At 40.2% G+C, this 26,897-nt stretch overlaps 1 protein-coding gene across 1 annotated transcript in view; it reads right to left on the reverse strand.

Moving 5' to 3' along the window:
- Positions 1 to 16,445: 16,445 nt before the first annotated feature.
- Positions 16,446 to 26,897, reverse strand: part of ACVR1 (activin A receptor type 1) — a 72,853-nt gene continuing 62,401 nt past the window's right edge. The window contains exons 8-10 of the mRNA XM_063429633.1: positions 23,443 to 23,640; positions 18,113 to 18,243; positions 16,446 to 17,103 (exon numbers count right to left, since the gene is read on the reverse strand). Coding sequence (XP_063285703.1) covers positions 16,969 to 17,103; positions 18,113 to 18,243; positions 23,443 to 23,640 — 464 coding nt within the window. The 3' untranslated portion in view covers positions 16,446 to 16,968. The remainder of the gene's footprint in view (positions 17,104 to 18,112; positions 18,244 to 23,442; positions 23,641 to 26,897) is intronic.

A 26,897-nucleotide genomic window follows, 5' to 3' on the forward strand; every position in this document is an offset into this window, starting at 1 on the left:
GAATAATTCTATTTATCTCAATGTAACAGGTTCCATGATAACGAAAGTCGCCAATAACTGAACAATTATAAAGGAAGATATCTCATCTGACAATGTGGAGGCTCAGAATCCTATAAAGCACCATATGCTGGAATTCTTAAAGGGATACTTTACGCACCAAAAATCATTTCGTCCTAATTTTTTATAAATTTATTATGGGACATATCGGCCGAAACATTGTCATGTTTTGTTTATTCTAATTTTAAAAAGTCTGCAGTATGAAGAAATCGGTGTGACTCGAGTCTCTCTGCATTTGGAGGAATTCAGCAAACTCGAACGAATCGAACAAAGCAAATATCGGCGGGATGCATTCGGTGTGATTAAAATAGTGCTTATTGCATTTGAAGCCTATAAAAAAAATATAGGAATAAATATAAATCGCCAATTTAAAAAAAAATTGAGGACAGATCGAGACCATCAGGATGCACGTTCACAAATGATTGCTTACTGGCATTTTGCAAGCAAACAATAATCACAAGTACTGTTTCCCCGCTTGCAGCGCTAGCAGTCAGGGGGCAAGTCAGAGGGCAAGTCAGGGGGCAAATAGTAAAAAAAGGCCTTTGCGATGCTGGCCAGTTCTTGCTAGCCCCCTACCACATTAAAGTAAAAATAAAAAAAGCTACGACCCTCAAATGACTGTTAGAAGAGGTTATAGACCTCCCTTATCTACCTTATCGTGGGTGGGGCATATCTACTATAGTATTGTAATAAAATACTAGCGACTATGCAGCCATTGCGTGGCAACACCAATAGACATTAGATAGGGCTTTAAATATCCACCCCTTCACTGGGGGCTATTATATATTTTTTTTAAATGATGTGCACATACAAACTCCAACTATTATGATCACTTCAAACTTGTTGTTGTGGTTCTTGGAGCAACCCCTTAATAACATTTTTAACATGGACTTTAACTTTTGTTTATGAAATAAAATAAATCAATGTTAATGTCTCATCACAATCACAAGTTGAAATATTTGCTACACAATACATGCAAAATATTAGGAACAAAAGGTTTCATGCACTTATGGTATTTTCTGTTATTATGGTAAATCTATAATAAAGGATTCTTTTTCCAACAATTTCAGGTATCTTCATAATCGTATATTTATTTTGTGTTCAGAAACTCAAATTAGTTTCAAGCTCACATTGCAACAAAACAGTTTCAATTGCTTCATTAAATCTTTTCCCTGTAGACAATTGTCATTGTTTGTAGAGAACACAGAGGTCAAATAAAATCCGTAGAGACAAATAAACACGGTAAATAAAGTTTGAGAAATAAATAAGCAAAATTACAGAAAAAATTAACTATACCTTTACTTTTATTATGAAGCTTTTGTTTTCTTTCTAATAATAATATGAAAGTATACATATGGTAATAATTTACTAAATCGATCATATTAATGAGTTACAATGAGGAAAACAGACATATAAATAGTGAATGGACTGCATATGCATTGAGTAAAATGATGAGGATGTGGTTAAAGGATCACTATAGTGTCAGGAAAACAAACTTGTTTTCCTGACACTGTATAACCCTTAGGCCTCCCCCCCCCCCACCCTCAGGGCCCCCTCCCGCTGGACTGAAGGGGTTAAAACCCCTTCAGCTACTTACTTTAATACAGTGCTGGGCTCCCTCGGCACTGGTGACCTCTCCTCCCACTCCGACGCCGGCTCCCGAGTGGAGCAAAATGCGCATGCGCGGCCAGAGCCGCGTGCGCATTAAAAACGCCCACAGTAAAGCATTTCGCAATGCTTTCCTATGGACGTTCTGCACGCTGAATGCGATTTTCGCATTCAGCATCGCAGAAGTGCCTCTAGCGGCTATCAAAAAGACAGCCACTAGAGGCTGGATTAACTCTGCAATGTAAACATAGCAGTTTCTCTGAAACTGCTATGTTTACATCTGAAGGGTTAAAACCTGGGGGACCTGGCGTCCAGACCACTTCATTGAGCTGAAGTGGTCTGGGTGACTATAGTGTCCCTTTAAATCTATAGAGTGGGTTAAGTCAAAATAGGAAAGGATAGAAAGGTATAGAAAGAGGATGATGTATTACATTACAAATACAATTTTTATAGCTCCAACATAATATGCAGCGCTGTACAATAAATAAACAAAACAGCCACTAAATTGTAACAAAACATGATTGACATACTGTAACAGTAGGGGAAGAAGGCCCTGCCCAAACAAGCATACAATTTATTATCAGTCCTTAGAGATGACCAGCTTCACAGCAGTCTCAACGGAAGCATTATGCAGGTATCATGATAAAAACGAAAAAAAACTAACGAGGTTACAGAAATTATTGTAATAGGAGAACATTTTCAGTCTTGATAGCAGTATTAATAAATTAGCCAAGCGTTCTAAAAATCACAGAATAGCAGACACACACACACTGGATCTACCCAGAACCACAAAAGTGAACTAATTTACTAAAAGGTGGGTTTATGTAGGAAATCCCATCCAAAAAAATAGATGTAGGCACAGACAATTTTCTATACATTACGACATTTAGCAACAGAATGTCAAAATGTCCAAATGTGTAGATACAGGGAGTGTGGAGATTAGACTAATGAATTCCTGTTCAAATACTATTCTTTGTGGCTTTTGTGTCTTGTTTTGCAAGTAGTTGCAAACTAATTTTAATTCGATACAGTTTGAGATTTTAGCTAGTATATATTTAAGTTGCTCCACCGTGGTGTAGTATGTGTTATTCCATTTGGACACTAATGTTGAGCCCCAACTACTTTTTTGCAATTTCTCCTTTATCTTTTATAGCTTAGTTGTTATTAATATGTACGTTTTCTATGTATACATTGATCGGCCACGACATTAAAACCACTGACAGGTGAAGTGAGTAACATTGATTATATCATTAGAATAGCACCTGTCAAGGGGTGGGATATATTAGGTAGCAAGTGAACAGTCTGTTCTTGAATGTCATGTGTTGATAGGAGTAAAAATGGGCAAGCAAAAACAATCTAAATGAACTGGTGTCAGGGTCAGAACACACCAGAGCATCACAATTCGCTCTATATGGGGTTACGTAGCCGCAGCCTGGTCAAAGTGCCCATGATGACCTCTGTCAACCATTTATAGTGAATTCAGAACTGGGCCATGTTTTCTTTTAGATCAGGTAGATAACTGGGTGCATGTGCGTTATTTACCTGCGAAAGAGATGGCACATGGATGCACTATGGGAAGAAGGCAGGCCGGGGGGCAGTGTTATGCTCTGGGTAATGTTGTGCCTAGAAACCTTGGGTCTTGGCTTTCATGTGGATGTTATTTTGACATGTACCACCTACCTAGAGATTGTTGAAGACCACGTACACCACTTCAGGGCAATGGTGTTCCCTGGTGACAGAGGCCACTTTCAGCTGGATAATGCACCTTGCCACACTGCAAAAAATGTTCAGGAATGGTTTGAGAAATATGACAAAGTATTCCAGGTGTTGCCTTGGCCTCCAAATTGCCCATATCTAAATCCAACTGAGCACCTGTGAAATGAGCTGGAACAATAGATTCGATCCATGGAGGCACTACCACGCAACTTGCAGGACTTAAAGGATCTGCTGCTAATGTCTTGGTTCCAGATACCAGAGGACACATTCAGAGATCTTCTGGAGTCCATGCTTCAATGCATCAGAGCTGTTTTGGCAGCACAAGGGGACCTACACATTATTAGACAGGTGGTTTTAATGTTGTGGCTGATCAGTCTATACATAGTGTTCTACACCAACAACAATTCAATTTATTTGTTTTCTAAATTAATTAAACACATAAGAATGTTAAAAAATGTCAGTGTGAAAGATGAGACACAACACTAAAAAATCAAAGAAGACTGTACTTAAAGAGACACTGTAGGCACCCAGACCACTACAGCTCATTGAAGTGATCTGGGTGCAATGTCGCATGCCCCTTAACCCTGCAGTGGTAATTATTGCAGTTTTTGAGAAACTGCAATAATTACCTCTCAGGGTTAACTCCACCTCTGGTGGCTGTCTACCAGACAGCCACTAGAGGTCTTCCTGGTTTGAAACGGACTTATGGTCTGGTATCTGATGCTGAATGTCCTAACGCTCTGCATGAGGACCTCCAGCGTCAGATTATTCCCTATAGAATTCCCCATAGTATTGATTAATGTTTTCCTATGGGGAAAGCCAAATGTGCATTAGTTCTCTCCCGTCGGCTGACGTCAGCAGGTGAGGAGCATTAGCGGGGCCTGAACCAGCACCGCAGGGGGAAAGGGGGTGCAATAAAGGGGGTTACTGTAGGGATCTATAGTGCCCGAAAAATGCTTTTTTGCGCAGGATTCACGGCACTCTCGCCGAACGGCCCGCCCAGGATGGAATCCCAATCAGGAAAGTCCGGTGTCTTGTAGGCCCCGCACTTGCGCCTCGGCTTTACGCTTTCGGCGCCTGATAAAAAGGCATTAATGTGTGCAGGTGCTTGTGTAGCAGATAGGGTAAAGGCATGCTACTCTGGATGGCCACTGTGGTAAGTAAATGTCCACAAGTTGGCCCAGAGTCGGCGCGAGCTGAGTGAAATGGCATTCGCACGGCTTTGCTGGCAAGCTCCGCCCCCTGCTAACCCATTTTTAAAAGTTCCTATTCTATGATAACCTTTGTGGACTATTCTACGGCACCATTTAAATATATATATATATATATATATAGAGAGAGAGAGAGAGAGAGAGAGAGAGAGAGCATCCTGATCTACCTGCTATTACAGCAGACAGCTATCAATTTATACATCCCAGCTCTAAATAAATGTGACATTACTGAAGTTTCAAGAGTTCATGTTATTTGCACGATATCATCTGTTCAAAGTTGGACGCTCATAAAACGCAATGTACTCTGGAAGTGCCCTTGTAAAGTTTGTGGCATTATTGCAATCTGGGCAGATGCTACTCATGTCTTTGGTCGTGTTTATACTGTTTTCAAGCTTTTGATTGTATTTATTGTTTCTGTGTGTGCTAATTTGGGTCTGTATTTTTAAATTCGGAGTATGTCGCACTTGGTTGTTGCCAAGAAGAAAATAACCTCTCCAATAGTTCAGGTTGTTTATATGCAATTTACACATATTAGGAGATGCCTGTTTCTATTGGCAACAATTAGATTCAGAGAAAACCTTTTAGCTCATTTGTTAGGTTGAATTACCTGTGTTTTCAAAAGTATACTTTTACAAATATATCCTACTTAAAGAGAACGTTTCTTTCTTTCTCTTTTTTTGTTTTTTATTTCTCTCTCTCTCTCATTCTTTCTTTCTTTAGTTCTCACTTTTTCTATCTTTCTTTAGTTATTTCTTTCTTTCTCTTTTTTTTCTTTAGTTCTCTCTTTTTTTCTTTCATTCCTTCTTTCTTTCTGTCTCATTCTCTCGCACGTTCTTTCTTTCTTCAGTTCTCTCTTTTTATGTATTTCTTTCCTTCTTTCTTTACTCTCTCTTTCTTTAGTTCATTCATTCGTTCATTAGTTTGTTCGTTCTTCTTTAGCTCTCTCTTCCATTCTTTCCACTTTCTCTCTTTTTCACTATTTGTGTTAGTGAGGTCAGAAGGACTGCTTCCCCCCCCCCCCCCCGGACAAATAATGTTCTGATACTGGGGTCTTGTGCATTGTCTTGCTAAAAACAAAAATGATGCTTTCTTGTAGAGAACACTACCTAGAAAATTATGCTAATTATATGCACTGCGTTGTCTTTTGTTTTCATTTTTTTACCGTAGAAGAGATTACATATCTTTCTTGACCGCACAGCTACTTACATTGGGGTGTGGTGGTTATAGTGCTGTGGTGGTTATAGTGCTTGAGTGTTCCTTTAATATCTTATCTACTTAATCTATTCCTCAAAATATTTTTTTTCTTTACCTTTTCTATTGCTCTGTTCATATGTCTGTTCATGTCTTTTCCCCCAGTAAAAGTGCTGTGGAATATGCTGAAGCTTTATAAATGCCAATAATAATAATAATCTGTCTGGTTCTATTTGCTATTAAACCATTTTAATAAATAGATTGAGGATACAGTTGGTTGCTATGTGCATTTTTCCATTAATTACAAAATATGTTTTTACAGATCAGTTGATGTATATGCAAGTGACAAGGGGACTTATGGGAAAGAATGTAAGTGATAAAAAAAAACAGCTTATATGTCTTTGACCTCGTAAAATGAGGACACTAAAACAGTGTTCTAGTGTAAATGCAATTGTGCTGGTTAAATGTTTGTGTCAATCGAGGTAAAAACTTTCAGAATTCAACACAAATGTACCTTTTTATTTACGCTTTCCTATTAACAATTGAAAAGAAAAGTCACATATTTCAAAAAAGAGTTCATTGACTTTTTGAAAGACAGAGCCTTGCAACCAATTTAATCTTAAAAGTAAATGCACAAAAAACAAACTTAAAAAAAAACGAAAAACACCGCCAAACGGAGTGGACGTGGGTTCCATGAGCTCCTGTCCGGCGGGCAGGAAAAAGCTAAATAACGCCGGCCTCGGGGCTCAAAGAAGCACCAGGGTGCACTACCCACGTTGGGGGTGCATAATAGAAGCGGGGAATACCACTCCGACGCCCGTCGGGACCAGGGGCACTGAAAACCAAGTGCGGCCTACCTGAGCTGAAACCTGGGAGTAGCGTCCGCTCTCCCCGACCTCAGAGCTCCTAAGTGACGCAGCAAGCACCCTACCCCCCCCCCCTTTGGACCGGTGGGGGTTATCCCGGTCCCCACTGGCCACTCTGAGTCCACTGACGGGGTTACTGACCGTGCAGCTTGCATGGGTATTACTCTGACGAGACGCAGCCAAGATGGCGGCCCAGCAAAGGCCCAATTCCGACAGTACAAGCACCCGACCGCCAATGCAGGCACTGGAGGCATTTGACAGGCTGTGTACAAGCTTCTGGACGACACTGTGCAAGCAAGGAATGACTCACAGTCAAGCGGTGAGAGCAGTGGCTAAGTTGTTTCGCCCTGCAACCCGGCGCCACCACTATGATCCCCGGTCTCAGCCCCCCAGAGCAGTTATGCGGCTACACAGAGGCAAGCGACCGACAAGGTGGGAAAAGGCGCCAAGAGCCTTGGGCATAAACACCCGCTCCTACGCTCGTTGGAGCCCCAAACAAGCCCCACGCACCTCACCGGATCCAAGCACCAGGGACCAGCGCGGCACACGTCTTCCCCTTATGACCATAGTCTCCAACCGGGTCGCAATACAAGGGTCCACCCCACAGCCTACTGAAGAAGCCGAATCCCATTGCAGAGACACCATTAAGAGGGCTTCTAACGCCAAACTCCAGGACATTCCTGCGCTGGGTATAGGCTGAAGCGCCTACCACACTGCCACACAAGGGTACTTTTATCCTTAGCCTGGACTGTTCCGAGCTTCCACAAAACCTAAGTACCCAAACTCAGAGGCCTGAGGCATCACCCAAGCAGACTATGTTTCCGTTTTTTTTTTTACTTTTGCCCTCATCGGTTATGAACCTGCAAAATATGTTGAAGCCAACTCCCAGTGGTTTAATGCTTAATTAACTCCTGACATAACTTTATCTTTTGTATTATAACTACACTAGCATAGCCAAACTAGCATTGCTAAACGTTATTCACTTAATGCTACTCTGACAATATAAACGTATAGTTAAGCTTGTTATCTCTTTATATATAAAAAAAAAATGTGTGAACCTCTCAGCCACAGTCTAACTTTTGCAATTCCTGAAACACGCTGTTGTGGCGTCTGTTGATAACTTGTAATAATCTGCACAGCAAAAATAAAGAATAAAAAAAAAACAAAAAAAAATAAAAACGAAATAATAGGTAATTTTGTCTACTGAAATTTTGTCTATTGAAACATTGTAAATATTTTTTTTCAGCTGAACAAACTTATTTGTAAAACTAGAAGGTCATTTGCCATGATGTTGTGGCATCAGGACCCCCCCCCCCGCCCCCCAGTCAGCGCTGGGCGGCACGATTAGGGATACTTGCCTATTTGACAGCTAAGGTCCATGGGTCCCTTGTCAACCATGATAATCTTGTGTATAGAAGGGATTTCTAAAGCTGGAATATATGAAAAGGTAGAAGGAAGTGCTTCTCAATTCTGTCCTTTTTATTTTTCTCTCTTTCCTTACCTTTGGGTTTTAAGCCCCTTTTAGTTTTTGTTTACTCGTTGTCCCTGTACTTAACGTTAACATTTTAGAGAATTTTGTACATATGTCATTCAGATGTATTTGGTATTCTGGTATAAGTATAACAAATAAAAAACAATTTCAACCAATCAAGACAATTTAAAATAAAAAAACAAAAAATTGCATCATAAAAATGGACTATTCTTCATTGTTGCTACGTGAGAGCCAATTGAGTAGTGCAGTTGTCTTCATTAAAAAGTACAGATATTATTTTTGGATATAATTCCAGTCTAGCCAGGGTGATTTTTTTTTTTTGCCCTGAAAGGCAATATATATGCAAAATATTTAACAGCAGCAGTACACATAATAATACATTTCATTGCATGTGCTTGGTTAGGGTGCCAGTAGTGTGTTGGCACTGTTCCACCGTAAGAAGTTTTTGAATGATTTGACTCCTATTTGACTCCTACTATGTTTTCATTTCGGCTGCCTTAGGCTAAAATTTGAAATTCACTTTGAATTCTCACTTTAGTGAACACATTTGTAAGTGTTCGTACTTAGTCTTCAAAAAGTGTTACTATTTCTCAACCACCAATCAATCAGAAAGGGATTTCTTTATATTAAAACATCTCTGTACTGTTTTGGCAGGGCTGTGCAATTTAGTAATCATTTGTTGTCTGCCAAGTTTCGGGACAGCTGTCCATTCTTCCTTGACCTGTCCTTACCCAAAAAAGCTTGAACTAGCTTTGCAATTTATTGAAGTAGCAGGAGAGCTACAAAGAAGACAGAATGAGTGGTTAAGGAGGGAGATCATTACAGCAATACTCTATTAGTAACAACTGGGACATAATATCAGTGTCGATCATGACATTTAACACTACTATCGTTTTTAAACGGTTTGTGTTAATTAGTGGGGATTTTTAAAAAAAATGCACATCTGAAAGTTAGTTTTTGAGTCAAAGAATGAGATAAAGCAAAAATTAGAGTTTTGGTGAATCCTTTTATCATATCACTTTATAACGTTTGCAGTCCGATTGGGTTGAAATCACAGCCAAAAACAGACTTTTTTTTAAATTAAGTGGATAGACCAGTGGTTCCCAAACTTTTTAGGTTTAAGGCGCCCTTAATATTTTAATATGTTTCCCAGGCACAACATTTCTAGGTTGTATATCTGTACAGTGCTGCGACATTTACGGACGCTATAGTTTAATGTACAGTGTTGGTGTTTGAGGAAGAGGTGCTTGTATATAGTTTTGGTGTGCTTGTATGTAATGTTTGTGTTTGATTGCAAATGTGTGTTTGAATGTTATGTTCACTTTCAAATGCGGGTGTACATTTTTGTGTGAAGTATTTGGGTTTGAGTGGAGTGTGTTTGCATGTAAAAGTTGTGTTAGATTGCAGGAGTGTGTTTGTATGTTGTGCTGGTGTATGACTGCTTGGATGTATGCACATACATACTTACACAGATATACATACACACAAATTCATATAGACACCGACACGTACACACATACACACACCTTAACACATGGACCCTGACACACACACAAACATTGATACAGATACACACTGACATTAAAACACACACAATGACAGATGCACATACACAAACGCATATCCTGGCGCACACACAGATACAGAAGCACACGGACACATATACACACATACATACATACTCACACAAATTATATTTTTAAAATCTCCAGAAACCCTCCTGTTAGCTTACCTTGTGTGTACAGGAGGGTGGTTTGGAGTCCTGCTGCTGCTCGTGGGAGTGAGGAGTCTGGAGCTCTTCGTGCTCCTCTCCCTCCCACGCTGTTTCCCTGCATGATGCTGGGAGGAAGTAACAGGCTGTCACTTCCTACCAGCTGGCCAACATTACAGGTACCTGGTCACGGTCTTTAAGGACCACGGTGTCATGCCTGATCAGTGCGGACATGCAGATACTGAGACTATTAAGTCCCTGATCAGCATGGCTGCACATGAGCAGGGATCAAAGGTCATGTACTAACCAATTACAGCACTGAGAGGCATATTTAAACCATGCAATGCCTTTTCTCAGTGCCATGTCATGGTGTCTACTTGTTGGTTGTCAGAGAGCACGTTCTTGGTATATTTTCTGGGTTTTGAATTTTGCTTATGTTTCTGACTTTTCCCATTTCTGGTATCCTGATCCTTGACTAGTTTATTCGTATTGTCTCATTCTGTATCCCCCGACCATGGCTTGTTATTTGACCACTCTTTTACGTTAAATCTGGCCATTCTAAGGCCCGGTATACGTTGTTTGTGTTAATATAGTTTTGCGTGTTAGGTCACACACACTGACATACATACCAGTGCGGCCACATTTTGCCAGCCTCTGCTCTTGGGGGGCCCAGGAGCTGGCAGTGGTGTCACTTGGCGGGCGTGCGAGGGAGCATTCTCCCCTGAGCGCTCTCTGCCCAGCTCCCTCGCATGCACCACAGTGATGCCGGAATATGACATCACTCCGGTTCTGACATCAGTAAGCGGCGTGCGAGGAAGCTGAACAGGAGGATCAGTGCTCCCTCGCTGCCTGCAGGACCGGATGCCCAGCAGCCCCAGTGGACCATAGGGAAAGCTGGAATCCCCTCAGCACTCCCAAAGGTAGGGAGGCTGGGGGATTAAATCAAAAAGAAAAAGAAAACATTTGAGTGTCAGTGAGTGAGCGTGTGTGAGTTTGTGTGTGTCTGTTAGTGACTGTGTGTTTGTCAGTGAGAGTGTATGTTTTGTAAGTGAGTGTGTATGTATGTCTGTGCATTTTTTTTGGTACCTACCCAAAACTAGCCGTGGGGAAACTATTCTGGGGATGCCTTCCTAATACACCGTTATCGACAACATTCTGATGGTGCCAATCAATCAGTATTCGAATTTTATTTTTTTTTCAAAAAGGCTCCTCTGCCAATTGCTCCACCTCCTCATACAAAGAGCCAGTGAGGGTATAGATCAATGTTTTTAAACTGAACCCCCCCTCCCCCACCCTATTTGGCTGAAACAGTGCAATAAATATTCAGTGACACACTTGGGTTTCCGTCGGCTGCCCACCTCCCCCCCACAACACCCCTACCCATCACCCGGTCTCATCTAAGCTGTATAAATAAAATTCTAGGACAAAATCCAGAAGATACCATGCGAGGAGAAGGCAGTCAGCACTGCAACTCATTTGCTGGACCTTTGACTAGTGCACTGAATGCAAACCATCATGTTAGGCATGACTAGGTCCCTTTGAATGAGTGGGAGTGAGAGAGATGTCACTTATGATAAGACAAGAGATTGCTTCCTGAATAAAGAAAAAAATTGAATGAAAAACACGATGTTCCGGTCTTGTTTAGTAAATTGCCCATAATGAACGCAGTTAGGTTTTAAGAACAGAGATCAACAGGGAACAAAACATTTTCTTATGCACCTGTGTGCCTGTGTGCCTGTTGTGCAGCAACAACAATATGGCCTCATTTTGGAGAACATTATTGAGATCTATGGGTTGTGTTCGTCAAATATCTAGTTAGTTAGTATCTAGTTTAGAACATTGCTCATTAGAGAGGTAAAAAACAATAATATAGACTGCCATCCATGCATGTACGCACACTTCTTTCAATAATGGCAAGTTTGGCACTATTCTTAGCGTGCAGAATTAGGGTCTGTTCGATATCTTCAAGGGTGGTGGTACAAAACGTAACCATCAATCTATACATACACCAGTTATGATATCAGTAAAAGTACAATTTTTAGATTAGATGCGTTTTCTGTAAAGTTGCGGATATTGCTATATGCAATTTATCTTACAATGCTTTCTAGTGTAAAACCAATGGTGAATGTAGCTTTATGCAGTTAAAGGGGCGTTCCAGGTACAATAAGCACAAGAGTGGGTTATAGTAGTTATGGTGCTTAGAGGCCCCTTTAGAGACTTCTCTTTACATATTTATTAAAGAAGATTCCTTTTTTTTTTTTTAAATCAATTTTTTGGTATATATAATTCTTTGGCGGAGGTGTGTCATCAGAGAAAGCCAAGTGTTCTAAGCACGCACACATCATTGCAGGAGTGCATTATCTCAGCGGCAGTTTGATGGGATATAGTGATGTCCCGAACTGTTCGCCGGCGAACACAGCTTGTTCGTGGCGAACGCGGCGAGCGAACATATGCGATGTTCGGTCCGCCCCCTATTCATCATCATTGAGTAAACTTTGACCCTGTACCTCACAGTCAGCAGACACATTCCAGCCAATCAGCAGCAGACCCTCCCTCCCAGACCCTCCCACGTCCATGACGAATAGGGGGTGGACCGACCATCGCATATGTTCGCCCGCAGCGTTCGCCACGAACAAGCTATGTTCGCCGGCGAACAGTTCGGGACATCACTAATGGGATACAATTTCACGCAGCTGTGTTTATGTCCAGATGACGATAGCACAATATTTTAACACTATATAGTGGTATGATAAGTATCATACCACCTACATACAGCTAGTATAAGCATCATAATACTTCTTCTAAAATATACTTAATGGGAGCTCTGTTTGATATATAAAATAATAATAAATAATCCAGCCATCCTTTGCAAAGCAAATCTGAAGGATAGTTTTTCCTTTTTTTTTTATGGTTTTCCAGTCATGTTTAGGATCCAACACTATCCATTGCCCTGCTAGTTTTCATGCATGGTTATTTTCTACAAATATTTAGCAAATAGTTAATTTACCATGCACACATTCATATACATAACCAACATTCCTGTGCAAAATACAATTTTAGAGTAAAATTGTTTACTGAATGTTATTCATTAGCTATATGCCCGCCCCCACTCCCCCACACACTACCACCAAAAGTAAGCTTTACCCTAGTCCAAGAATTACTATTAAAAATAGGGTCAGTAAATAGCCAAATAGAATTTGCAGCCTCCTCCTGTAAATGAATATAGTAAACAAACAAGGAGATGACTTTTAAATTAAACACACTGTGCAATAAGGAAAATGTGTATACAGACTGTGCAAGTCTCGGTCAGGGGAGATGAGGCTACAGCTGCCTAAACAGAGTGATTTAGTTCCTAGATGGCATATCGTTGGGTGGTGAGATGCCAAGGGTATAAGCGACTTGCCAAAGTTTCTGTCGATGTAAAACCAAGTCTGAGGAGACAAAACACCTAAATAAGACCAGCACAATTTTTTTTTTATTTGTTTTTTCTCTTTTTAAATCCCCATGAATACGAGCAATATATAATTTATGGGAGGGGAAAAAAAAAATATAGGAAAAATATGTATTTGGAAGTTATGTGGCTATCATTGAATTTTTGTTTTAATTAGTTGAATGGTATGTCACTGTCCACTGCATAGCACCAACATAAAATATAGAATTCACAAGTATAAGAATGACATCATAGAAAAAAATTTATTTGCGTAAAAATATAAAATGAAAACAGGATTAAAGTCACTAATTATTAATTACATCCTGATGATTGATTAAGATATCACCCAAATTGCAACTTGCCAACACTCCAGATTTCGTTATTCTGTCCCATTAACCTGATATTGTTGCCTGGTGACCGGCATCCAGGGACACCAGGGAATTGTCCTTGGGCAGCACAGTACGAGAGCATATGTAGATGCGCTTTGCTATACACTGGCACTAGAAACTCACAGAGAGCATGCTCTGCAAGTGTAACCGCTGCTGTTCCCCTATTTGACACTGTAATGTCTTAAAGCATAGACTTCGGAATTTTGCATATGTCCATAACACAAGGTCCCTTGAGTGAGCCGGCGAGCCTCATTTCCAGGCAGGCCTTCCCATTAGGGGGCATTGCCAGTCATGCAATTTGGTGTGCCCACCATCCCAATCTGCATACCGTCCAGTGTTGGGAGATATGAAATTAACATTACTCATTATATTTTCTCTGAATGGTTTAAGGGCTGAATTGAACCTGCCAAAAATAAAACCCACAAACCTGAGTTTTGACTAAGTATTGGAGGAGCTGTAGTATAAATTAAAGACCTCACACCTGTTACTTGTCCCAGGTGTTATTGGTTTGAAAACGTGATCAAGGTGATTTGCTTAGATTTTATCCCTTTCAAACCTGTGACACCCAAAACACTTCACTTCCTCATTATCTGTCCAGATATTTGTACAACTGTGGCAAATTGCAGTTAAACCCTTCATCACAGTCAAACTAAAAAAAGAAAAGAAAGAAGCTTTAAAAGGAGAGGTGATTTGGCCACCCCAGAAATTTAGCAATGCAATGCTTTCGCACTCCATACAAAATCATTTGGACCAATAACGAGAAAGTAAAATGAAACTTGATACTTTCATCCAATCAGATGCTAGGACGAAATACATCGACCCACCTTCTCGGCCCAAAGAGTGTTCAAGTGAGCTACTTAAGGGCTGAGGTGCCAATTTCACCATTGACAATTCCAATATAAAGGAAATAACATTAAATATATTTTTTTTTTCTGCTGCCCCATTTAAATAGGCCCGAACTATAAACAACAACAAATGAATGTTCTTTGAACAAAAATACATAAAAAGGAAATAATTTGACTTCAAAACATTCTATTTAATTTATACAAATAAACTACTAAATACAAAAAGTAGATTAAAACAAAATAGTTATTTTCTGGCAGAGTTTACAATGCACATATTATATAGCTTAAAAGAAATGCATCTCTCTCCCCTTAAAATATACAGACATAAAACATTTATAGAAGTTCTCGCATATGCCATTATTCCTATGTCAGTAAAATACTAGCTGAAAGTGATGAGTGACAGTAATTGTTCCGAATTCTAAACAGTCGCAGACCACACAAAATCTCAGCCTTAAGAACAAAAAGGTGTCATTGTATTGTTTGTACAGAATTGTTTTTCTTATCACTGTGTTACATTAAAAAAAAATAGTGTAAAAGGATATATATCTGTTGCATTTACCACCACTAAAAGAGACAATTCAAGTACCATAAGCACTGAACAATTTTGTAGTAGTTCAAGGAAACTCTCCCTGAAAAGGTACCTGCCAGATATTTATGTTAAAGGGACACTATAGTCACCTGAACAACTTTAGCTTAATGAAGCAGTTTTGGTGTATAGAACATGCCCCTGCAGCCTCACTGCTCAATCCTCTGCCATTTAGGAGTTAAAACCCTTTGTTTATGAACCCTAGTCACACCTCCCTGCATGTGACTTGCACAGCCTTCCATAAACACTTCCTGTAAAGAGAGCCCTATTTAGGCTTTTATTGTAAGTTCTGTTTAATTAAGATTTTCTTATCCCCTGCTAAGTTAATAGTTTTCTAGACCCTGCAAGAGCCTCCTGTATCTGATTAAAGATCAATTTAGAGATTGAGATACAATTATTTAAGGTAAATTACATCTGATTGAAAGTGAAACCAGTTTTTTTTTCATGCAGGCTCTGTCAATCATAGCCAGGGGAGGTGTGGCTAGGGCTGCATAAACAGAAACAAAGTGATTTAACTCCTAAAGGACAGTGAATTGAGCAGTGAAATTGCAGGGGAATGATCTATACACTAAGACTGCTTTATTTAGCTAAAGTAACTTAGGTGACTATAGTGTTCCTTTAACCCCTTAAGGACCAAACTTCTGGAATAAAATGGAATCATGACGTGTCACACACGTCATGTGTCCTTAAGGGGTTAATGTCTGGTGCCTGGGCTTCACTCCTCTATCTTGATCATGGGGAAATTCTAACTCTCCATTTACACGTACAGATTTCCCATGTAGTTTAAGCCATTCTCCTGAGCCAGACAAGCTTTTTGGGCACTCATAAAAGGATAGTGCACGTATGCAAACACTTGGATGGCTCAAAGGTTAAGCTGGAAGTACCTATAGGATGCAGATGGGAAGGCAAGTGAAGTCCAGGCAACAGAGAATGATAAAAAGCCCCGTCATGGCAATGATGTATGGTACGTTTTCAGGGAAAGCTTCCATACAACACACGGAATACAAAAGCTGCAGTAGTTATGGTGCTCGGAGGACCTTTAAGTCTAGGTTTTTGTTTGTTTTTTAAAAATCATTAAGCGCACAAATGAATAAATAATATTTAGGTTCTGTGTAGACAAAAAAAAAAATTAAATTCCTAATGTTCAGCATTATTGTAAACATCAGCACACATTTTAAAATGCAGCAGACATGGACATTTCAGTTTCATTTGCTTTTGTTTTCGTTTTCTTCTCTGCCCACCCCCAAATTAAAAATATTGTGTAATTTAAAAGGGGAAAAAATATTAAAATAAAAGCAAAAAGAGATGGGGCGAAAAAATAAATAAAACAAAAAACAAACAGATCCATACACGGCCAACAATATATTTGGCACCTGTCGTTAAAAACCCAAGAGTAACAGTGCAAGTAAGGAATGCAAAGAACCTTTTAGTGCAAGAGAACGTAGAAGCACACACACAATATTGCAGGGAAATTTGTCAGTTCAATGTTTCTTATAATAGAAGTAGCTGAGTACATGACGTGAATTGTCTTTTGTTCCTCCAAAGTCTTCTTTTAATGCCCAGATCTGTCCCGAAATATCTCCCGCGCTCCTTCAAATGCAAATCTTTGCAATAATCGGCTCTTCCCTTCAACTTGGAAGCCAGTCTGTTTATTAAAGGACTAGGATATCCATTGCTTCAGGTTCCAAAGCAGGATTGTCTTCAAACAGGGCAGGTGCAAGTGTAAAGACTTGTTTTTAACCATAAAGTCTACACCTCGTCAGGCAAGCACGTTTTTTTTTGTGTTTGTAGTTTGTTTTTTTGGTGTCTTTTGTATTTCCTATATGAACTATACACAGATAATATTATGGCAGTGTTGATAGTCTTTCAACAATCCGATTTCAGTTTATCTAAGGAATTGTCAATTTTGGTTAAAGTCTTTTTGATGCGCAAGGCTGTGAGTCGTGCAGATGGATTTTGATACCAGCATTCCTTCATTAACTTCGCAAGTGATGTCAGACTCTGCGGGGAGGGGTGGAAGAAGAAGTAAAAGGTGGTAAGTAAATTGGGTGAGCTCAAGCTAAAACAAGACACTACGATGAACAAAAAAAATTATAAACAAAACTATTTAACAAAAGAAGAAAAAACAAAACCTACTTTTAGCTTACGCAGGTTTAAAGTACGCCCTGACATCCAGATGTTCTAATCCAACTAAATTACAGTCATTTTATCGACCTCAGAAAAATGACAGGGGGGGGTGATCTTGCCAGGAATCAAACTACCACAAGATAGATACCACAGCTGGAGCCACATCCACTAAGCTCTCTCTCTGACATATTAAAAAGGACAATGAGGCTAGCCACTAAACATTTTCTAGAAGATATATACTAGAACTCAGAAATGCATAAAACCTTGTTTCTGTTCATAGGAAATGTACAGATTAAATTATATACTTGGCTGCAGATCCCGTCTGTCATATTCATTATGACCTCCCACAGGTTGCAAGCACCCACTCACAATGCTTTTTAAGGATCCAGTAATGCAGGTATTGTGGAAATCGTGAGACCCGTCTGTGAGTTTGTGACAGTTTTTGCAATTTATCATTGTAGATTTACTTTTTTAAAGCACAGTCTGACAAATAAACAAACAAACAAAAAAAAAGCATTCAAAAAATACTAGTACTATAGGTTTACCTCTCTTTGCATAGACCAGAAATAACTCCCATCTATACATCTGACAAACTGCCTCTTTGATACGTTGTGTATGAGGAGTGGTTGACTTGGAGATTCCAAACTCATTCAGTTATTTACTTATAAAAAGGTTAGCAGATTTACTAAACCAATCAAGCATCCTATTCATAAAAAGGTACACACAGGGGCCTTCATGGGACACATGACTGTTTCAATTATTTGTTATGCTGCCCTGAGGATTCCTTTGTGCATTCAGGATCAATGTGTGTTTCTCTAACGGCTAAACAATACCAGAGCCAAAATAAGGGTTTGTCATAATATATATATTACCAAATACTTACTGGGTCTGAAAACCATCTGTTGGGAATGTTAGGCCTCTGTTGATCCACACAGACCACCTTCTTCATATCTTCAAAGCTGGGGTCGTTAGGCACTACATCGTAGAATGGAGGTTTATATTCTTCAACAATACCTGTGACAGAAGAAGAGAGAAGTTGACACAATTTTCCAACTACTACAGACAGAACACAAACCGGAACACACGTGCCAACCAATTCACAGTTTTACAAAAAGGAATTTACGAAGATATGTGCTGGTTGTACTTTTTACAACAGACATATAAATTCGTCAGTTCCAGTAACTAACATGATGTTTTTCCTTTCTAAATCATGCAGGCTTTATTGCCTATTTTTTTTTTTTTTTTTTTTTTTTTAAAGAACGCACACAGGAAACAAATTAAAGTAACATTATAGTGTTATGAATACAGCTTTGTATTCCTAACATTATTGTATTATCCCAGTGTTGCAACGATGAAAGGATTACATATTTTACAAAATTGAAATATAAAAAAAAACCTATACAACAACTTTTTTACCCTTTCTTAGCCATTTCAGCACCGACGTACCTTGGCAATGGCTCCACCTCTTCTGACATTGCGACTGCGAGGGGGAACCTAATGCAAGTGCGCGTTGAGCTGGTAGACAGCCACTAGAGGCAGTTTTAACATTGCAATGTAAACATTTTAAGTTCTGTAAAACTGCAATGTTTTACACTGCAGAGCTAATTGGGGCAGGGACAATGAGATAAAGTGGTTTCAAGGGACTCTACATGATACAAATTAAGTTACGACGCACACAATAATATACCAATAATCTTATCAGGCTACTTCAGTTGCCTACGTCACAGTACCCCAATATCGGTTGCTTCCTACACGAACTCCAAATGTGGGAGACAAATTCAATAGTGCTAAATAACCTTAAGTGTATTAAGTTAATCTAATGTAAGAGCATTGTGAGCATACAAACTGAATGTGATAAAAGCAATTAAAAACAGCGTCAAAACTAAACAATTAAACTTTAACGGTTTCCTTTACTTTGTTTGGTTTTGACACGGTTTTAAATTGCTTTTATCACATTTATTTTGTATACACAATGCTCTTACATTCGATTAACTTAATACACTTAAGCTTATTTAGCACTATTTAATTTGTCTCCCACATTTGGAGTTCGTATGACCCACCGATACTGGGGTACTGTGAAGTAGTGGTGGGCTTAGCCCAATATGGCCATATGGTGGCCATATGGTGGAACTGAATCCCCATATTTGTTTTCTTAGAAAGGCAAATTTAAGTAGCCTGATTAGTGTATTATTATGTGTGCCCTGTAACTTAATCTGTATCATGTATCAATATTGGTCACTATGGCGGCACCATTCCTGTAGAATGCATGTTTCAAGTGTGCCCCAATCCTTTTTTCTTTGCTATGCAAGGGACTCTTCAGGCTACTTAAAGGGACAATATAGTCACTATAACAATTTAAGTTTAATGAAGCAGTTTTGGTGTATAAATAATATCCCTACAGTCTCACTGCTTACTTCTCAACCATTCAATAGTTAATTCACTTTATTTATGCAGCTCTAGTCACACCTCCCTGCATGGGACTTACACTTCCTGTAAAAAGTCATCCAAATATTTACACTTCCTTTATTGCAGATACTGTTGCATTTATAAGTTCTTATCTCATTTCTTATCTCAATAGTTTGCTAGACCCTGCAGTAGCCCCCTGTATGTAACTAACTTGTTATGAATTACTTGGTCAGTTTTTAAACGGATAAACTGTGATTCTGACCAAATACTGCTTTAAAAAGCCACTCTGCACCAGAAAGTAAGGTTTAGTCATGAGATGTACTGATGTGTTAATACATGCACGTTTTACAATAAACAAAGTATGGAGAGACTATTTAGCAAAAAGCATAACCATCTGGGTGCTAATCCTCACTGGTATTCCCTCAAATACCAACATAAATAGTAATTATAATAAGAAAAAGAATGCACACCAAAAAAAGTCACAATAGTAACTTAACCTGGTTTAATAAGTCAATATCAGATAACAGGCAAAAATAAACAATTATAGTTAAAGTGACAAAAATAGGCACAAAACATAAATCAAAAATCAAGAATAGTTACCAAAAGTACTCACAAGCCTAATAGGGCAGAAACACAACACAAAAAATTATTTTATTACTTTTTTTGGTGTGCATTCTCTTTCTCATTATAAATACATGCACGTTTACTAAGGCTGTAATAAATATACTATTTTACTTTAAAGTTTTTTAAAAAGTATACCTTTAATGCACATGAGCAAAAGAATCCTAGGCTTTGCAATACAACCCAATTAAAACGGTCCCTTTAAGAGTAAAAGATGGTGTAACGAGAAAATTTCAGGATAAAATAATCATTGAGAATGCTTTGGTATGAAATGTCACAACAAATCAAGAGATAACTAGGGCAATTTGTCATTCATTTCTGACGTTTGTTTATTTTCCACTCTGGCTAATGTATAACCAGAGATGAAAAATTTGCTATTTGGAGTGGAAAAATAAAAAGCAATAAAATTGTTTTTTTCCCCCTTTATTAATAAAGGTTGCGGTGAAAGATATTATGTTGTGTATACTTTATATTATGGCTTTTAGATACATGGGAATATAGAAATAAACAGTAGATAATGAAAGCCCTGTGTCACCTCCTGATTATTTATGTCAAGATTTTTTTTCATAGGCTACCCATTGTACATCGTGGGCGAATAAACTGGAACTTTATAAAAAGAAGGCAAGAGGAGCTCTGACTCATTGTGCAATCTGAAACTCCTTTAAGTTACCAACTTATTTGTTCACAATGAATGGGCAGCTTTTGGTACAATTGTAGAGTGACGTTTTATGCAACTGACTGCAAAACTATTGAAGGGACACTATAGTCTTAATGTAGTTGTTCTGGTGAGTATAATCATTATATGCATCCCCTCCAGGGACACCTCCAAGTGGCCACTGGAGGCGCTTCCTGGGGCAGTGCTGCACAATAGGCAGCACTGCCGTTCAGAGTCTCCACGCTCTGCATAGAAACGCCGAATTTTCCTCATAGAGATGCACTGATTCAATGATTGGCCAAAACGCGTTTGCCCCTGCCACCATCCCGACTCCTGGCCGATTTTAGCCAATCCAATGCTTTCCCTATGGGAAAGCATTGAATTGACTTAAAACCGTCAATTCTGATAAGGTCACCGAGGTTGGGGCCAGCGTTGGCAGACCCGCACGGCGCTGTAAATAAGGTGAGTTTTAATTGCTACAAGGTGGCCAAGGGAGGGCAAGTCCCCTAAATGATGAGTTTAACACTATAGGGTCAGGAATACAGGTTTGTGTTCCTGATCCTATACTGTTCTTTTAAGGTTTGATCAGATGTGCCGGCCCCTCTAAAGGACCATTTAGAAGACTATACTTGTCTCTGTGACCGTGCGCATGATTACTTATAGCTGCAGCGATTGCTGCAGTTTCAGGTCGATCCTTCAGTAACAGAGGAAGATCACGCACACATACACAAACACAAACATTACAAGTCCCAGTTCTCCGCAGAGAGAGACTGACTGTTACGCATAATGTCTGTGCTGTATTATCAAAGGCTAAAAAATGGACAGAACGTTCAGGTATGCCAAAGTTCAAAAGACACGGCACTGCCATAAAAGTTCAAAGAAGAAAATGTAGGACAAGGTAGGACTCTCAGAGCACTCGCTTGGAAAATATTATAGAAACACAAAAAAACTAAACAAATTTTCTTCCCATTTATTGTATAATAAAGGACCCAGAATTACAGTTGTTTAGGTTTATAAATACTAGTTATCCAGTATAGAAGAAAACAAATCTAATTTTTATATATGTGTTCTGAACAAACTACTACGTTAAAGAGAACAACCCCCCTCAAAAAAACTAAAAAAAAAATAAACACCGTGAAACTTTTCCCTGATGAGCCCTGAACACCAACTGCATGAGGCCACAACTTGAATACCATGTTCTGCATAAGCTGAACAGAATATTACGGAGTCCCCGTTCTTAGCTGTAGGACTTTGCTAGGAGATGGTGAAAAAGATAGCAATGAACTTTGCTTTGGATTGCTGCTGAACTTTGAACTAAAGATATTTGTGAATTTGGAAACCAAATTGCCTTTACCCTGCTCAGAAATGAATGTGTGTAATAAGTGACTGAATATACATTGCACAGAATGCATTATTTGGCACATCCTATAGGTCTTGAGTGTTTTTTGTTTTAGGAGGGGTATGAGTGGTGAGGGAGGGGAAAGGGGACCGAGGTTTCCATCCAGTGTATGGGTTGCATAGTCACATCCTGCACAAAATATTTTACCCGTTGACTTGATCTATGTAAGGCACTGAGCCTCCTGCAACTGTACAATTACTCGGCACAAATCTGGAAATGTTAGGGTGGATATTTATCAAAGCAAAACAAGTGCAATTATAGATGAAAAATGCTAAATGTTGAGAGAGACCTTTTTTGGGTTTCTATGGTAGATAAAAATAATAAAAAAAATATTCTAAACTCTGCGTTCAGTGGGGTTTTTGGGTTTGTTTTTTTTAAATGCAATTTATTTTAAATGTCATTCTACGCCCATTGCATTCACATACATAGATTAAAAATTATGGATAGGTGGCTTTGTGTAAAAAAAAAAAAAAAAAAATTGAGAACATTTTCTTTTTCTAAATCTTTCCCTTTTCCTGAGCCCTGATCTTGGAATCAGAGAGAATAATCCATTTACTTTTTCTTTAATAAACACTTTTGAACATTATTATTTCTCGCTCATTCTCCTCCCTTCATAAACATGACTATTCTAGCTCCTTCCACAAACCAGAATTGTTAATATTTTTTTTCAATGCTAAAGTCCGTCTGAAGAAAATGAAACATACTGTAGCAGAGGGTTAAATAACAGGTCAGCCTTCTGCACCCCAAAGTGGAGCTTAAAGTGTTAAAGGCAAGCAATTTTCCAAACCAAAAGAGTCAAAAACAACAAGGAACTCAAATGTTATTTTTCACGTACTAAATGCCACTCTCGTAGCAGATGCACTAACTCCCCCCACCAACCCACCACCACAAGCTGGCCAAGACATTGAGCTAGGAAAACACCAAGACAACATAGCAACACGAGCCTTAAAACTGGGTAATAGTTCAAGCCCAAAACAGCGATATAGACGATTTTATAGCATTTCAAAATAGCCAGCAATTCAAAGAATGTCAAGACAAAAGAAGAGTCATTAAGACCCATATGAAATATATACACATGCATACATACACACACACACAATATATTAAAAACAAAAAACAAAAAAACACTTACCATTGCTAACCATGCGCCTCGCTACTTCCCAAAGAACTAGCCCAAAAGCATAAATATCGACTCTCTTGTAAGAGTCAAAACAGTCTACTTGGATGGTCTCATCCAAAACTTCAGGAGCCATATAGCGTTTGGTTCCTACACGTGGATTGTTTCCGACATCTAAATGATTCGTAGTTTGTGAATGTATCACTGCAAGTCCTGTGGGGAAAAATGAAAAATATCCAATTAGGAAAATAAGGTAAACATTGCATGGGGTAAACAACAGTCCATAAAGCAGAGCAACACAGTATCGGATACGTTATTTGTATGCAAAGAGCAAAATATATACAGTATAGCAAATATAATTTATGTACTAAAAACCTTCCAAATTAAATAATAAAAAATATATATATATTTTAATTTTTTTTTTTTAAAGAAATGCTGGCTGTACCAAACATGAAAAAAAAAAAAAATAAGAAAAGAAAAAGCAGAAGCATTTCTTTCCTTTCTCACTAATCATAGACCAGGGTAAGCAAGCGTTTGTGAAGTATCTGGGCATAATGATCTGGTAGCTAAAAAGACAAAGACCACCTGAAGTACCTGGGTACGCAAGTGAAAAATCAAAGTTGTGGTAGATGCAAGAAGAAAAAAAAATTTATTAAAATAAATGAATAAAAGAAAGGCAACATGGAAAGAATTTCCCAAACAGAAAAACTAGACTCGTGATTTTTTTTGTCTTTTTCACCCAGAGAAATGGACAGAGTATCAGAGAAACAAATATATTCTAGTAACTATTAAAATAGTACAGACACTTGTACTATAAAAATGTGGTTAGTTCTTGCTCCTGCTGTTGTGGCAGCGCAGGCCCGATTGTTATTTGAGCACTACAAAAATAAAGAATTTAAAAAAAAAAAAAAAAAATGTGGTTAGTTTGTGTTTATTTTTAAGGGTCTGTGCAACTTTAAAAATGCAAGAATAAATTGTCCTTGGCAATTTGCTTATGACCAAACCGGTCGCAAAGGGGACAACAGGCTTCTCTGTGCTTCAAAGTACGAGCTAAGAAAGAGGCTCTTATTCATGTGAATATTCACTTGTGTTATTTTATATACTCGTTAAAGGCAATTTACGAGATCTTTCCCAATGTTCTTGTCCTAGTGGCCATGCAAGAGAAGGTTCAAGAAGAGGTGTGTCCGCCTTTATTGGTCTGAAAGTGCACCCCACATTAGAGCTAGGGGCCCTCATAGGCGATTTAAAGATGCGAGTTGGTAAACAAGTGTCTGGAAAATATTGTTATACCCGTTTACATTACCGGGTTCCCTTTTCAGTGGTTATTTTTTGTATTGTCACCACATTTCACTTTGTACTGGTGGTCAATGTGCATTGAAGAGTTAAGCATGGTGCTAAGGCACTTTGCTGGTTACAATTTTACAGTCTCCGCTTCAAAAGAAATCCTATTGGGGGCGTGGCTTGACCGCTCATGGAGTAAGTCGCACGCTGCACTCGCTCCCAGGCCCCAACCCGCATAAGCCCGATTACAGAGCAAAACCCGCGACCCACATGGGGAAACCCAGACGGAACACCCCTCGCCACCCTCCCACACCCCACACGAACCTGCGTTTGGGTCCTATGGACGAGTTTATGTCCACCCCACAACAACTTGGAGGCACACGAGGCGCAGACAAGATGGCGCCTACCTCCCCTCCTTCCCCAAGCGCCAGCAGCACGACCGGTTCCGCGGAGAGAACACCAGATGCAGATGCCTTTACCCAGATGTCCAGGGATTTAGCTCTCATCTCGGCGAACATGCTTACGAGAGGTGATAAAGCTGCCATGATCACTGAACTACGCACCATCATCCGAGAGGAGATTGCTGGGGTGCGTAGGGACTTAACAGTCCTGGAACAGAGGGTGACCGACCTGGAGGAACACCGCCTCCACTCAACGCACCACCAGCAGGCCACGGACCTGGCGATGACACGCCAAGGGAATATCCTGCTTGAAATGCGTAGACAGGTCGAAGACCTGGACAACAGAGGCCGCCGTAACAATATACGGGTGAGAGGCCTCCCTGAGGCGGACGACGAGTCTCCCCGCGATCTATTGCTTGGCCTTTTCAGGCAACTGCTAGGCGACGACCCACCGGCCGACATTCCACTGGAACATGCCCACAGAGCTCTACGGGGCCCCAGGAGAGACGGCCTACCCAGAGACGTTATATGTTGCCTTTCCTCGTTCCCGCAGAAAGAAGCCATAATGAGGGCGGCCAGGGCCCAGCGCACGATCACCTACATGGGAACCCAGGTTTGGCTGTTCCAGGACCTGTCGACTCTCACGCTGGATGCCCGACGGGCACTGAAACCCCTGACGAACATGTTGCTCGAAAAACGGATTCCCTACAAATGGGGTTTCCCGTTCAGCCTACAAGCTAGGACCGAGAACCGCTGGCACACGCTACGCTGGCCCAATGATGTGCCCCGATTTCTACAGTCTGCTGGACTGCCGCATGTACATATCCCGAACTGGATTCTCGAGTTCCCGCCTGCTCGCCCCACTGGACCTTACCCGGCAGCAGAGAACCTCACAGGGGGCCATGCTGCACCCCCCCCGCAACGCCGTGGCGGCCCGGAGGGCCCGGAAGAATGAGACCTTACCGCTTTCCTACTGAACCCCTGCCTCATAGACCATGGCCCACTACTTTGAACAGTCACCCGCTTAACAGTCGAGGACTTTTGTTTCCTGCCGGCACCTAACGACTCCACTCTGCGACATATAGGGGGACATGATCCACAGTCCTAGGCCGCCAGTGACCGGGCCGAGGACGGGAATCTCACCTAGCAACATGGACCTTGGGGACTCACAGGGGATGGGGTGCTGCTTGCTTGGCAGGCCGCGCACAGCTATCCGCTTTACTTCTGCCATTGTGGGGTGGGGGACTGGGCCGTACATTCCTGAACTCCGTGGGCATGAGCTTATATCTGCAACCTGTACGTTAAACACCCCTGCGGGTGATGGTTCCTGCTCCCGGTAACAGTAACATCTTTATCTTTCTATTGTATTTACAATTGCATTTACATGTTCCCAGCTTTCCACTCTGTTAGTTAGGATTACACAAAAATTTTTTATTAGGAAACAGGCAGCCTAGTCACCCACTGCTCCCCCTACAATGCCCTTGCTACCTTTAGTGCACCGCCCCCTCCCCCCCCCCGCCCTTGCCTGCTTGAAGCCATATGCCCCCCCCTCCGGGGCGGGTGTAGTTAATATCTGTATAACACACAGCCTGCTACTTGGGGCCCTCGCCACGTGATGCCGTGAGCCAGACCTGGGCGGTTGCTTTTTTCCCCCCCCGCACGCTACCACTGCACTCACTATCCTGCCCCCATTAACAGTCGTAGCCATTGCGAAGGCCAATAAGTTTCGACCTCGACCCCCCTAGTACGGAATATACAGTTCATGTTGTGTGCCCCGCGCGGACTTAC

Source organism: Pelobates fuscus, chromosome 8 (genome assembly GCF_036172605.1).
Source record: "Pelobates fuscus isolate aPelFus1 chromosome 8, aPelFus1.pri, whole genome shotgun sequence".
NCBI lineage: Eukaryota > Metazoa > Chordata > Amphibia > Anura > Pelobatidae > Pelobates > Pelobates fuscus.